General features: G+C 42.2%; 1 protein-coding gene across 1 annotated transcript; it reads right to left on the reverse strand.

Annotated features, from left to right (window-relative positions):
• Window positions 1–257: 257 nt before the first annotated feature.
• TSEN54 (tRNA splicing endonuclease subunit 54) lies at window positions 258–12,730 on the reverse strand. The gene is given in 12 exon segments (XM_048491606.1): window positions 258–1,015; window positions 1,217–1,333; window positions 2,582–2,642; window positions 5,285–5,940; window positions 7,142–7,240; window positions 7,964–8,016; window positions 9,423–9,521; window positions 10,341–10,406; window positions 10,409–10,426; window positions 10,906–10,969; window positions 11,655–11,819; window positions 12,628–12,730. Coding segments are annotated over 12 exon segments (1,593 nt in total). The 5' UTR covers window positions 12,672–12,730; the 3' UTR covers window positions 258–864.
• Between the last annotated feature and the right edge of the window lie 546 nt (window positions 12,731–13,276).

Below are 13,276 nucleotides of genomic sequence, written 5' to 3' on the forward strand. Positions count from 1 at the left end.
CTGTTTCTCTTTCATTAAAGAATGAAGAGTAGTTTTATATTGAACTGGCCCCAGTTAGCGACACTGGAGTTCTAAATCTCTTGAATTGTTGGTAAGATGCACGAATTAGTTTGTTTAGTTCATGGCACTCTTTGTCAAACCAGGGGGCACCTCTAGTGCTGTATGGAGGTTTCTGTTTAACGGACTTTACGAGATAGTCTGTGATATACTTGATTAATGTTTCAAAATTGCCAATTGCCACACAAGGCGAAAGACCAGAATATTATTGCAATAGTACCTTGTAATTTCTATGTCTTACCAGTTGGTGGAGATCACTGATACCATATTTCAGACCAAACATCAACCTAGTTGCTAAATAAACGCTAACAGATACATCTGGTGGCAGAATTCTGTTGTGGATATCAAAGGATCTAATCTGACATAGTTAGATCCCAGTTATTAGATACTACTAAAACCCCAACTGGATTATTAATTTACAGCAAAAATTTATGTGCACCATTCAGTACAGTTTTCATACAACGGTTCCCAGTTAACCAGAGTCTATTCTGTAGGTGCAAAAAAGAAATCCAGAGAATTTCAGTCGAGATATATTAAAACTAGAGAACTGATATGTTAAAAGAATAAAACTAGCTATACATCTCTGACTGGGAAGTACTGAGGTGATGCAGTAAAGGAAGAACATATTTGAATTGCACTTTGCTTTCACAAACAAGAAGTTTTCTTGTGTATCCACTGATAGTACAATATTAGTTGTCAGAGCTTCTATGCAGTATCAAGCTGAGCAACGCCCTGAGTACATGTCATACATATGCACAAAAGACAGTGCAGTCACAAAGATGTTTTTCCAGGTGACAGCAGCATCAATCAGGGATACACATCTACAGGCAATCTGAACTCTTTAAAAGAGTAGAAAGCAATGTCTCCATTGTCTACTAATGCGAAGACCACTGGGACATCTCCACTTTGGTAAGCAAGCTGTTTCACTGCCCTCAGAGTTGGGATCTGTTCATCAAAGCTGCAAAGGAAAAAAAATACTTATTAAGTCAATTAATAACAAGCTATTTTATATACACTGAATTCTGGGTTGCTTTGCTGCCATTTTATTTAACAGAAACTGCTCTTAATTTTTTTAAATTTTTGTATATTTGTTTGTTTAACTAAAAAGTGGGATATAAATAAATTATGCACCATAATATTTAAAATGACAGCCCAATACCTTCGAACACACATCCGGACAAAAGGCTTCCCAGGTTTATTCTTCTTAAAGCTAGAAGCTGTGTCTGCTGGATATACATCAAAATCTATATTCATGCCTCTGGAATCTTCCTGCAACCTGTTAGGGAAGTCAGTCATCAGTACAAAGTGAAAATGCCACTGCAAAGCTCTCTTATTATTCTTTCAGATGTGCCTGAGATTAAAAAAAAAACCTTAGGAACAACAAACTTTGATATGATCTGGAATAGAATAAGGAGATGGCACCAGCTCTACTTGGAACATAACAGCTATATGACCATGGGAGGGAGAATTTCAGTTGGGTATTGCGGAGAGAGAACTTGGCAGGGTCCAAAGACAGTGAACATTAGACCACCTTAATTCTACAAGCCTAGATATTTGCTGCTTTTTTAAAGAACAAAAGAGATGGCTTGGTTTCCTCAGGGTTCTGTATTTCAATCCCCACTCCCCCATGTTGCCTATCTGCATGAAGTAAAAGTTACAAAAGAAGAATCTGGATTTGCACAGTTCTGTACAGCGGAATACAAAGTTTCCCCATTAGGCACAGAGTTCACCAAGTCAAAGATTTAGATCTTTGAGATCTCAGGGATCTCCATCAACTAAATCTTGAGTTCCAAAGCATCTCAAAGATGATGTAGGGGCTGGAAAGAAAGCAAAGATGCATCTAAATGCTGAACAGATTGACTTGGCAAAGAGAAAAGATAAATCAGGGTTAAAGGTGATGAGCTGAAGGACTGACAAAGCAGAAGAGTTGACAAAAATCACCTTCCCACTTGTGCAAGCAGATATTTTTCATGGGCAAAGTTTTCATCTTTTTACAATGTACTTGCAAAGTGAAAGAGCCAGGCAATCACCGAAGAGCACTCCAGAACTGTGGGTCAGCAACATAAAAGTACAAGAGCAGCTGTGACAGATTAGACCAATCCAGCATCCAGTTTACACAGTGGAAAACTGCATGCCTCTGGAAGGCCTTTACAGAGCACAGATGCCTCTAGGTAAGTTGTAAACTTAAGCAAGGCAACCAGGTTATTTTAAACTACAGGAATGTAGGACCAATTAAGGAGACTAGTAGTGGAATCCTATGCAGAGTTACTCCAGTCTAAGAGCTAAGTTACAACAGCCACGGGTCCTACCTGTGACCACCTATGCCATGTTACAGACAACTTCAGCTATTTAAAAATTATCAGGCCCTTGCAACATTTTTAAATGGTTGAATTTGTCTCCACATAGTAGGACTCATGGCCCCCCGTAATATCTAGTTTGGCCCTAAGCCTGTTTACTTCATCAAATTTAGACTGGAATCACTTTGCATGGAGTTGCACTGTAAAACAGTCAACACAATACTTACTGGGATGCTCCATCCAGGATGTGGGAAGGCTGGAGTACACTGATCTTCTGGAGTATATCAGCTGAGATTTAAGGGGAAAAAAATCACAAAAGAAATTTGAGTTAGGGGAATGTGGCATATTTGCTCTGACTAGCCATCTATTTGGACCTTCTGAACTTTCTGACCCCTTTCTTTCAATGAAAGAATACACTAATTAAAATGCACCCAATTCATAGTTCTGTATAAACAAAACAAATATTCTATGGCAATTAAATGAAAATGCTGCAGATAAGTCAGGCAAACACATATAAATTTGTTCTAGGTACATGAAGGTTTCAAAATATCTGGATGAGGGCAGGAACCAAAAAAAGCACACAGGCGGGAACTAGAAGTCATTAATCGGACTTCTGAGCCGGACTTCTAAATCAGGGATGTTCAATGCTTTTCGAATTACATCCTCAACAACTAGGTACATTTTTTTAAAAAGGACAAAGTTAAACAAAATGTGTTCATTTCTGCGTCATACTGATTTGAATGTGTGCAACATAATCAGTCTTGCCTCCTTTGTCAGGACATTTGATTTATTATGACAAAGAAAATAGATGAACCATTCAGCAAAAAGGTACCATCTGTGTTATGCTATTATGGCCTTGCCTATTGTTGACTGACGTTGCAACCCCCTCCCCCAAGCCACCTACTATAGGAATTTCACATTTGCTTTATGGGGTTGGGTCCAGCAATCCATAAAATCAAGATCACAGATTCTTTCTGCATCCCTCCCTCCTCGATTCCTTCTGAATCTGGGAAGTTGATTCTCAGGGCACTGGGACCCATGCAGACTAATAGCTAAACGGGTCAAGACACTGCACTGGGCGGAGCGAGCGCCCTGCGCCCCTGCCCGCCCCACCACGCCCCAAAACACTATTACCACCCTCTGTTGACAGGTGATGGATACAGTCAAGAAGGACAATTTGAGACCCTTTTCGCTACATACTACAGCCTGCCAAGCAGAATGGCTATTCGCTCACGTGCAAGGATCAACTTTCCTTTAATTAGGTGGGACAGCTGTGAGATGTATAACATAGAAAAGGTCTGCAACCATCAATGCCTTCCACTGACAGATGACTCCATCCAATCTACACGATTAGAACTTCCCTTATGACTCCACTTTGCAAAGTGTTACATTTTCTCAGTAGTCAAAGCAATTTTGTTGCTGGGAAAACTGCAATTCTTGTAGGTCATGAATGTTGTTCTACTGTATAGCTGCATTCCAAACAGCAGTTACTAGTGTAATTAGTCTAACTGACCATTCACGGAGGACAATATGACCTACAATTAACACAATCTCTCTCCCAGCTGCAGCCCTTTTCTTTCTTTCTCTGTACGTTTTAAATTATTTGAAAACGTGTTCCTCTGCAACAGAACACAAGTGAGCTGAAAGTGAAAATCTTTAGGCAAAATCTGAAAATGCTTGTAAGTTTCATTTCCACACCAACCGGAATAATTCAGGAGTTAAAGAGATTCTATTGATTTTTATCAGACATTGGGTCCCTAAAAAAAAACTGAGAGAAGCAAGCCAAACATTGAAGAAGTTTGCTGTCACTCCTGCCCAGTTTCAGCTGGTGAGCAAAAGAGAAGCACAAGTAAGAGGGGAAAAACAGAGACAGGGAAATCTTGATTTCACAAAAGGATATTTAAAAAATACAGCTCAGAACATTTTGAACACAACTTACTCAGATAACAAAAGTTTCAAACGTGAGCTTTGTTTCTGTTCATAAAAGAACAAAGTGGGAGTTCTTCTTTAGAAAGAACTCTGCCCTCACTGAAACCTAAAACAATGAAAATGTTTGCTTTTTGATTATTATTTTACCCTGCCTTCCTAAAAGATCAAGGCACCACGGATTTGTACTACTGACTGACTCAAACAGAGAAATTTATTCTAAAGATCATCAAAACTTTTGAGAGCTGCCATTGGCCTTTGTTTAAGGGATTAAAGTCCAGCAAAAGCCACACCTTAACCGCAGAAGGGTCACAGTGTTGCCCGTTACAGTAAAACAAATTAGAAGTTCAGTGGTATCTTAAAAACTAACAACGTTCATTTCAACATGAGCGTTTGTGCGGCAGAGTTCACTTCTTCAAGCTCTACCTTGGCTCTCTCTTTTCTGATGCAAGAGCTACTGCTGTCACAGATCTTCCCGAACTTCCTTAAAAGTTTTCGCTTCTACAAAATCGTATTACTCTCGTCAGTCTCCTTTCATGCAGGTCTCTCACATCGTCCATGCATTCCACATGCTTTGAAGTAATTTTGTCATCCTTTAAATGCTCATTCTGTTTATCGGAAGCTAAAATACCCGCCCGGACCCAGATCACTCAGACTAGCCCAATCTCATCAGATCTCAGAAGCTAAGCAAGGTCAGCTCTAATTAGTACTTAGATGGGAAACCACTAGCTTCAGTGTCAAACTCTGGCCCTCCAGATGTTCATGGACTACAATTCCCAGCAGCCCCTGCTAGCATGGCCTATTGGCCCTGCTGGCATGGGCTGATGGGACTTGTAGTCCATGAACATCTGGAGGGCCAGAGTTTGACATCTATGCGTGACTAAGGCAATCAAGGGTTGCTACACTTTGGCAAGCAATGGCCAAACATCACTTGCCTTGAAACCCCTCCGTGGCCAGCATAAGTTGGCTGTGATTTGATGGCAAAATATGCACACATATAATACCTGTTGGAAGACCTTGATCTGGCTCCAGAAGTGGGGTGACAGCCTGTTGCCAGAGGTTTGCTGGGTATCTCTTCTTCTTCTGTCGTCTCCTCTCTTTTAGGAGAGCCTTGTACTCCTGCCAGGTGGAGCACTGTCTGACCTCCTTATCCTCATTGACGCTGCTTTTGTGCCTTCTCTCCCACTCGAGATGCTTCCGCTCTTTGTGAGACAATTTCTCACACTTCTGGTTGAGCTTCCTGCGCCACCTGGTCGCATCAACCTCCCGTGCAGTTACATTCTCTGGGAGGAATTTTTTATCAGGCTGCGGCAGGAAGGTTTGTGGGCAATCAGCACCCATGTTGGGGAAAGTTATAGTGGTAAAATTCCAGCGAGATAGACAAGTGCTACCCTGACTTTCCCAAGATGCCATGGCAGATCTCTCATGGTGATCTCCGATACAAACTACAGGAGACTGATAACATTGTTCTGTGTCACTGGAAGATGGGATGGTCTCCACAACTGCAACTCCAGGATCAGGGTCCTTTACCATCACCCCAGATAAATTTTCTCCAGCTGATGTTGGGTGGCTGGAACTCTCATGACGCCTCCCAGCCTTTCTGGGTGGCTGTGTGCATTCCTGAGTTTTCTCACGTGTTCTGGGTTTCTTGTCACGCAACCTACAAATGGGAAAGGGGTTCTAAACATAGGCATTCTTCAACACACTTTCCTTTACCAAATCACAGTACAAACATTAGATAGGTTTCAGAGTGCGATAGTGTCCTAATGCACAGGTGTCCTAATGCACAGGTGTCAAACTCACGGCCTAATGCACAGGTGTCCTAATGCACAGGTGTCAAACTCACGGCCCTCCAGTTGTTATGGACTACAGGTGTCCTAATGCACAGGTGTCCTAATGCACAGGTGTCAAACTCACGGCCTAATGCACAGGTGTCCTAATGCACAGGTGTCAAACTCACAGCCCTCCAGTTGTTATGGACTACAGTTCCCATCATCCCCTGCCAGCATGATGCTGGAAGGGGATGATGGGAACTGTTGCCATAACATCTGGAGGGCCGCGAGTTAGACACCTGTGTTTGCAATGTTGGTCCCACAAGCTGCCTTTGCTGTCTCCATTCCTTGCTACCTTGTTTCTACTGTCCTCCTTTCCCCACCTTGCAAAGTCTTCTGAAGGTTCCTCCCTGCAAACGGGCGAGATTGACAGCTGCCTGTTCATGAGCATTTTTGGTGGCACTCCCACATTGCCGAACAACCTGCCTGAGGGGGTTAAAAAGGCTCTCGCAGTGTTACCATTCTGCAAAATGGAAATGCTCGGGGAGGGCATTCTTGCAACAGAACTAGAATGTCGTAAGATGGAAAATAATCCAGAAAGGCTCCTGCATATGGGAACTGGCCTGAAGTCCACCATGATGATTAATGTACTTATCATTCATTATTGTAAGCAGTTATCTTGCTTTTGCTGCATTGTCTTACCTCTTTGTAATCTCGCTTTCTGAACTACTCACACTATACCTTTACATAGGCATTGCCTTGCCAATGAATTTTGCATTCCAGTCCTAACTGCATTGTTCATCAAATATCCTATGTTGTAATACTGCATTTTTCCCTCTTAGCTATACTTTGTCATTTGCTTTGAGTCTTTGTGAGAAAGATAGGCTATAAACAAATAGCAATGATAATGACAGAGCCATGTTCAGAATTAGATATAACAATTATGTGAAGTAAATCTGAAGAATTGGAAGGGCCGGGGGGGGAGGGGGGGGAGGGAGGTGGATGTGACACCTTGCCTCAAGGAAAACAACATGACCTCCAAGGGGTAGCCTGTTAAGGCTAACCCTCGTGGTTTCCATCAATTTGTACCGATGGCTAGGACTCCTTTTCCGCTTCTGATGGTGTCTCTCTGCATTCTGATGGTGGCTGCCCAGATTCAGCTGCCCCTCATAAGGCGTTGACATAGTGCTATGGAAGAAAAAGAGAAAACAAAACCATCGGAACAATCTCGTTCAAAACTAGCTGAAAAAAAATTAACTGAAGCACAGATGCAAACTGCTTTTCCTCCCACTCAGGGGATTATTTTCAAACAAGAATATGAAAGAAATGGAAGGTGAAATGTATGTCCAGGTCCTACTGATGACTCAAAAGATGGGGGCGATACAGATTGGCTTCAGGAGACTGAGATAATGATCAAAGATGTTAACAGAGTAGGAAGACTACTACACCGGCGTGGTGTAGAGTAGGTGGATTCTAATCTGGAGAACAAGGTTTGATTCCCCACTCCACCTCGTGAGCAGTGGATCCCTATCTGGTGAACTGGATTTGTTTATCCAGTTCCTACACATGAAGCCTGCTCGGTGACCTTGGGTTAGTCACAGTTCTCTCAGAACTCTCTCAGCTCCACCTACCTCACAAGGAAGGGAAATGAGTTTTTAAGCTGACTTGAGACTCCTTTCAGGAGAGAAAGGCGGGGTATAAATCCAAACCCCTCCTCCTTTTTGCAACCACAGCATGATCTGTCCAAGCGTAATGGACCAATCACAGCTGCAACACATGGACATAGCAATGCACATGTATTTTAACTTAATTCTATGGGATCTTACTACAGATCTGAAGAAGCTTACCAAAACGATGCCAAATTTAAGGAAGGTGTTACAAGGAAGGAAAAATCTACTGCTGGATAATTACCTGGAATGGAATCTCAGCACAATGTAACCAAGTCTCTTCAAGTGGCTAAATACCTTTAATAAAGGAAGAAAAAGCAAGGTGACCATCTCTGAAATAACAATGCTGATACATTTCAAAGACAGAATGCGCATGACGAGTGACAGCATCTGCAATTAAAGACCATTTCACATCAGAAATGGTAAATGCAGCACAGAAGACCTCACACCTATGAAAAACGTACCTGTGTCAGGTCTAAGTTATTAAACATACACACATTATTTTCTTGGATTTAATTTAAATGATGGATATACTTTGTAATAATAATAATTAAAATAACTACATACACATTTGCCATACCAGCACATCACTTTTTGAAACTCATAACCAACAGTGTGCAAACTGGCTCTGAGTGACTTTGAACTACAGTCTTCACAAGGAGGAAGCATCCTGGCTGCAGGATGCCTAGAAAATCTAAACAGCATTTTATTCAGGCAGTCAAAACAGGAAAAAACACATCCTTTAGGATAACTGAGAGAATGAATAATACTTACCAGAGCAAACCTCTCAGTATATCAAGGAAGTGACTCCTGGTATACCAGCTGTTACCATTAATCAAGCCTTCAGGGGTTTTCATTCTGAGAAAGTGATCTTTGTTTCTTACAGGCGATGTTTCAACTGGTAGCATTAAGGCTATGATGCAACTCTTGCATACAGTGGCGCTGTAATATTGATACTCCTTACAAATATGGAATTTGCCACCCAGCAAATCCACTGATAAAACAAGACCTGAATGAATAGAAAACCTGGTGCAAGTTCTACAAACTGACCACTGGACCATACTGGGGCAGGATGGTCCAATAAAATGCAGGGTGACTTACCTTTTGATTTAGACACTGGCAAATCACCATTTTCAAAATTCTAAAACCTAGGCTTGCTGGCAAACATCAAGGGTGACAACATGCTGCAGAGTTACACTGACCCACTTCCCACGCATTTGATATATTCCATGCCAAGGTACCAGAGTCCAAACAAGGTCACCATGTTCACTGTAGCAATAAACCTGGTCTGGCAAAATTAGAGAGCTATGGCTTCAGCAGTTAAATTGTAGGTGACTTCCAACATTATTTAATTTCATGGCATATTTACACATACTCTTCTAAGAGTGAATCATTCCATTAAGTAATTACATTGTGATAACTAATTTTATGCAGGATCAGGTTGTGTATCACTGATGTGGCTTGCTTTGGAATAAGAGGCAATTCCCAATCAGAATGGAAACAAAGAAAAATTTCCAGTTACTGGATTTCACTTCTCTTTTCCATACTGATAGGATCATATATCTGATTCTCTAATTGTCGAGGAATGCTGACATTCTCTGCCATGACATCAGAACAAGCATTATAATTTAGAGGCACATGTGTGGTATCAATTTCTTTCTTTCTTTTTGCTACAATAATTACAGCTAAATCTTGAGACACACCTGGTACTTCAGCAGACTCACTGACATCTGGGGCAGCAGATTCTCATAGGCTTCCTGAATTGATAAGGGCAAGTCTTTGTAAAACAGCTGAATAGAGCCCTGTAAGACAGAAGCTTAAAGTTGACAAATTTCAACTTGCACAAAACCAACTCTATGGGTACCACACCCTGTCCTTCTTTGTCACTTCAGAAGACAACCTGGCCCAGCCCCATTTTTGCTTAGAAGCTCTATACATTGTGATTTTCCACCTTAACCTGCTCTCTTGGGTTTATAATGTCAATATAGATTAACTGGTAATGTAGTGGTGCAGCACAGGGTGTGGTAGAAGCAAACATCTACCACAAGCGGAATCCTTAGCCCAAAAAAGACATGGCTGCATACTTCCCACAACAAATGCTTTGGTGCTTCTTGCAGCAAACACAAAGTTCAAAAGACATCCACACTTCTTCAGACATACACTAGCATTCACTGGAGGACTCTGTGCCACACTAAGACACGGATCTTTAATAATTCCTATATGCCCTGGCCTGGATACCTCCAGGCAAGCCTGATCTTGTCAGATCTCGGAAGCTGAAATGGCTGGAGAAAAAAAAATCCCAGAGTCTCTCTCCTCAGAAACCACAGGGGCTCTGAAACAGTGCTGCCAACAGGCCTTGAGAAAATTTCCTGTCTTTTAACAGACACTTCATGTATGGAAATGGATAGCTGAAGCTTTTCAGCATGTAGATAAATAACATTAAAATAACTTCCCACTAAGCCTCTATTTAGGGGGAGGGATGTTGCTTTCCAGACTCATGGGCACCTTGCTCCCTTCCACACACATCCTTTTGCAGGAAATCTAACAAAGTCGCTCATTCAAAATACACAGAGACAGGGAAAATATATCATATACTTCCAAGCCCAAGATATCCTACTCACACATTCCAGGAGATACAGGGCTTCCTCTGGCAGCAAGCACTGCTTTCCATGTTGTGTGAACCCCATCCATTATGCCAGAATTTTCCCTGGTAACGAAGCAGCAAATGTTAGCGTGATGAGCAACTGTGTGCAATACCTCCATTCTGTCCCTTCAAAAATGGTGCTACAAATCTATAACGCTTGAAGACTTTCTGAATTTGCCTCCCCTATTAAAGGCTGCAATGCACTTTGTGATACAGAAATAGCCTCTTCACTAGAGAGAGGGCTACACTGAAGAAAACTGACACAAAAGGGGCTTACTCTTTTCAGAAGGAGTAGCTCTAAATAGTGCCATGTAGCATAAAAGCTACAGAGATACGCTGAATGCTACAGAAATTATTAACATTACCCACACGTGAAAGGTCTGTGCCAGTAAGACTTCGAACACCCAAACTAAAAACTGTAAGTTGCATTAATATTTGGTTGTAGATTATGTGTTTTCCAAGCACTCAGCTCAGAATTTACTACAAGATTAAAAAAAACACAAAAAAGCAGTGACAATATCAAAGGGGGAAGGCATACGTACAGCAGGGGATTTTAGCTCTATAATACCCTTCAGTGGCTTCCATTCAGCTTTCACCAGACTTCCCCTGCAAAAGAAATGTAAAAGGAATGTATATTTCTCAACAATCACACCCTCAACCTGTCCTGTTCCCTCTTTGAAAGGGAGCCAAGAACCCATTTTGCTTCTAACTAGAGACAAAAATGCCACTAAAAATAGATACAAACTCCTCCACTTCTAACATGTAAAACCCTGAGCTAAATTCCTAACACTTCTACCTCCATCCCAGACCACCACACACAGAATGCAAGGCAAAATGAAAACTGTGTATTGACAAGCTTAAAGAGAGTTTTAAGAATAAGGCAGAAATTGTTCATGTACGCTGGAATTCAGGCACAGCTAAATATTCTTTTCTCACGTATATAATGGATCTGAAGTCTGCACAGAGCAAATTATTTCATTCTAAATGTGCCAGTGTCTCCCACTGTGTGAAAACAGTAAATAATCAAAGGTGCAGAATCACAGAACCTTACAAAACTGGACCTTTTTTCAGAGAATTTATGAAGCCACTGCCTAATCAAAAGTGACACTATTGGTTCATCTAGTCGAGTTGTCTACTCTAACCAGAAGAGGCACTTCATGGTCTCAGGCTCCACTGTTATCTAAGATCCATTTGTGTGGGAGGTGTTAGAGACAGAACCAGTGACCTTCTGTATGCAAAAGGTATGTTATGCTACCAGAGATACAAGCCCCTTACAAGTAATAATACATACAATCGCTCCACACGTTCCTCCTGCAAGAGCTGCCAGTGTTCATCCCGGCACTGCCGCAGCTTCTCCTCTTGTTCTTCTGAGCCATCAGAGATAAAATCTTTCTGGCCATGAGTCCGCTGGACAATCTTGCGATCACGCGTACGAGCTGCCAGTAGCTCTGCTGGACTGTGAGTAGGAAGCACAAAAACTGAAAACCCACCATAATCCATACCCACCTGCCTGAAAGCTGAACATTTATTCAGTACATTTTTATCCTGCCCTCTCTAAGGAGCTCAGAGTAACACATGCTTTTCCATTTGATCCTCACAACAACCCTATGAGGTAGATTAAGCTGAGAGAGACTAACTTGCGCAAGATCAGCCAACAAACTGTATGACAGAACGGAAATTTACATTTTCCCCCATTTCCTTTTTTGACACAATAATCACTATGCTGGCCCCCAGAATAAAAAATGTCAGGGGGGAAATGAAACAAGTATTCCTTTATAAGGAAAGCACACTGTACCTACACGAGTATAACCAGATTTTCTTTGTACTAAGCAAAGTCTTTAGAACTCATTTATCGTGCCTGACTACCTGACATCCGAGAACGTCCACACAATTCCAGATTGCTTGATAGTTTTGTCAAGGTGGACTTTTTCCTGAAGGAGCACATTTAGACTGATAGATGGATACCACACAACCTCTAGGTGCCCACGGAGAGCATACCCGGCAGCACGCAGCGGTGATGCGGGGTGGAAAGAAAATATCTGAGATAACTCACAGCACGTGCGCAAGATTTAATAGTAACACCCCCGCCCCCCACGGTCCTACCCAACCAAGTTCTCAGCCGCACGATTTGTTCTTGAGAGCCACTTCCGGTCCTGTAGAAGGCCCACGTGCGCGCTTGCGTGTGTGAAGGGGAGAGGGCGAGAATCCCCCAAAAGATTGTGACGTGCCTTTAAGCTACACTCCTTCCTCGTCGCGAAAGTTACCTTAGCAAGGGGCCACTCGCGCGAGGTGCCAACTCAGACTCCATTGGGAGCACGCGCCAGCTCTGCACACCTAAAACACAGCCACTTCCTTATTTCCCTCCGGGTCCTAATGCCAGCCTCGCGACGTACGTACCATACTTTTCTCTGGGTCCTAGCGCCTTCCAAACCGTTCTTCCCTAGTACACGCTTTGCGTTATTTTTGCTCCCCACGCCACCCCGTTTGTTTGTCCTTTTTGTAAAATCTGGAAAGTCAAGTAAGGTGAATTTCAACTCTGGTCGTATATATACGCTGCAAAACCGAATTTGTTATAGGGCTTTTATCAGTTTTCCATCGCTTCATGACAGAAATAGCTGCATCTGGAGAATGCTTAGCGACGCTAAGTTAGCATCCATGGCATACGTATTTTTTCTGGATCTTTTGGCTATGATAAGCAAGCATCTTCCTATTTCTGCTGCAGCTCACCCTTTAGCTTTGCTCTGTAGCAACCACGTAAAATATTCTGGTAGCTTCAACAGCTCTCCATTGCTTTCAGCTGTGTAGAACGCTATACTCTTCTCCACCGAAAGATGGCAGTACATTAATGCTCTGCTTGGATCTTAGTACCAACCTAGTCCTGTCCCTAAGGTACTAGGACCCAAGCAGAGCATT

This window comes from Sphaerodactylus townsendi, linkage group LG03 (assembly GCF_021028975.2).
Source record: "Sphaerodactylus townsendi isolate TG3544 linkage group LG03, MPM_Stown_v2.3, whole genome shotgun sequence".
In the NCBI taxonomy this organism is placed as follows: domain Eukaryota; kingdom Metazoa; phylum Chordata; class Lepidosauria; order Squamata; family Sphaerodactylidae; genus Sphaerodactylus; species Sphaerodactylus townsendi.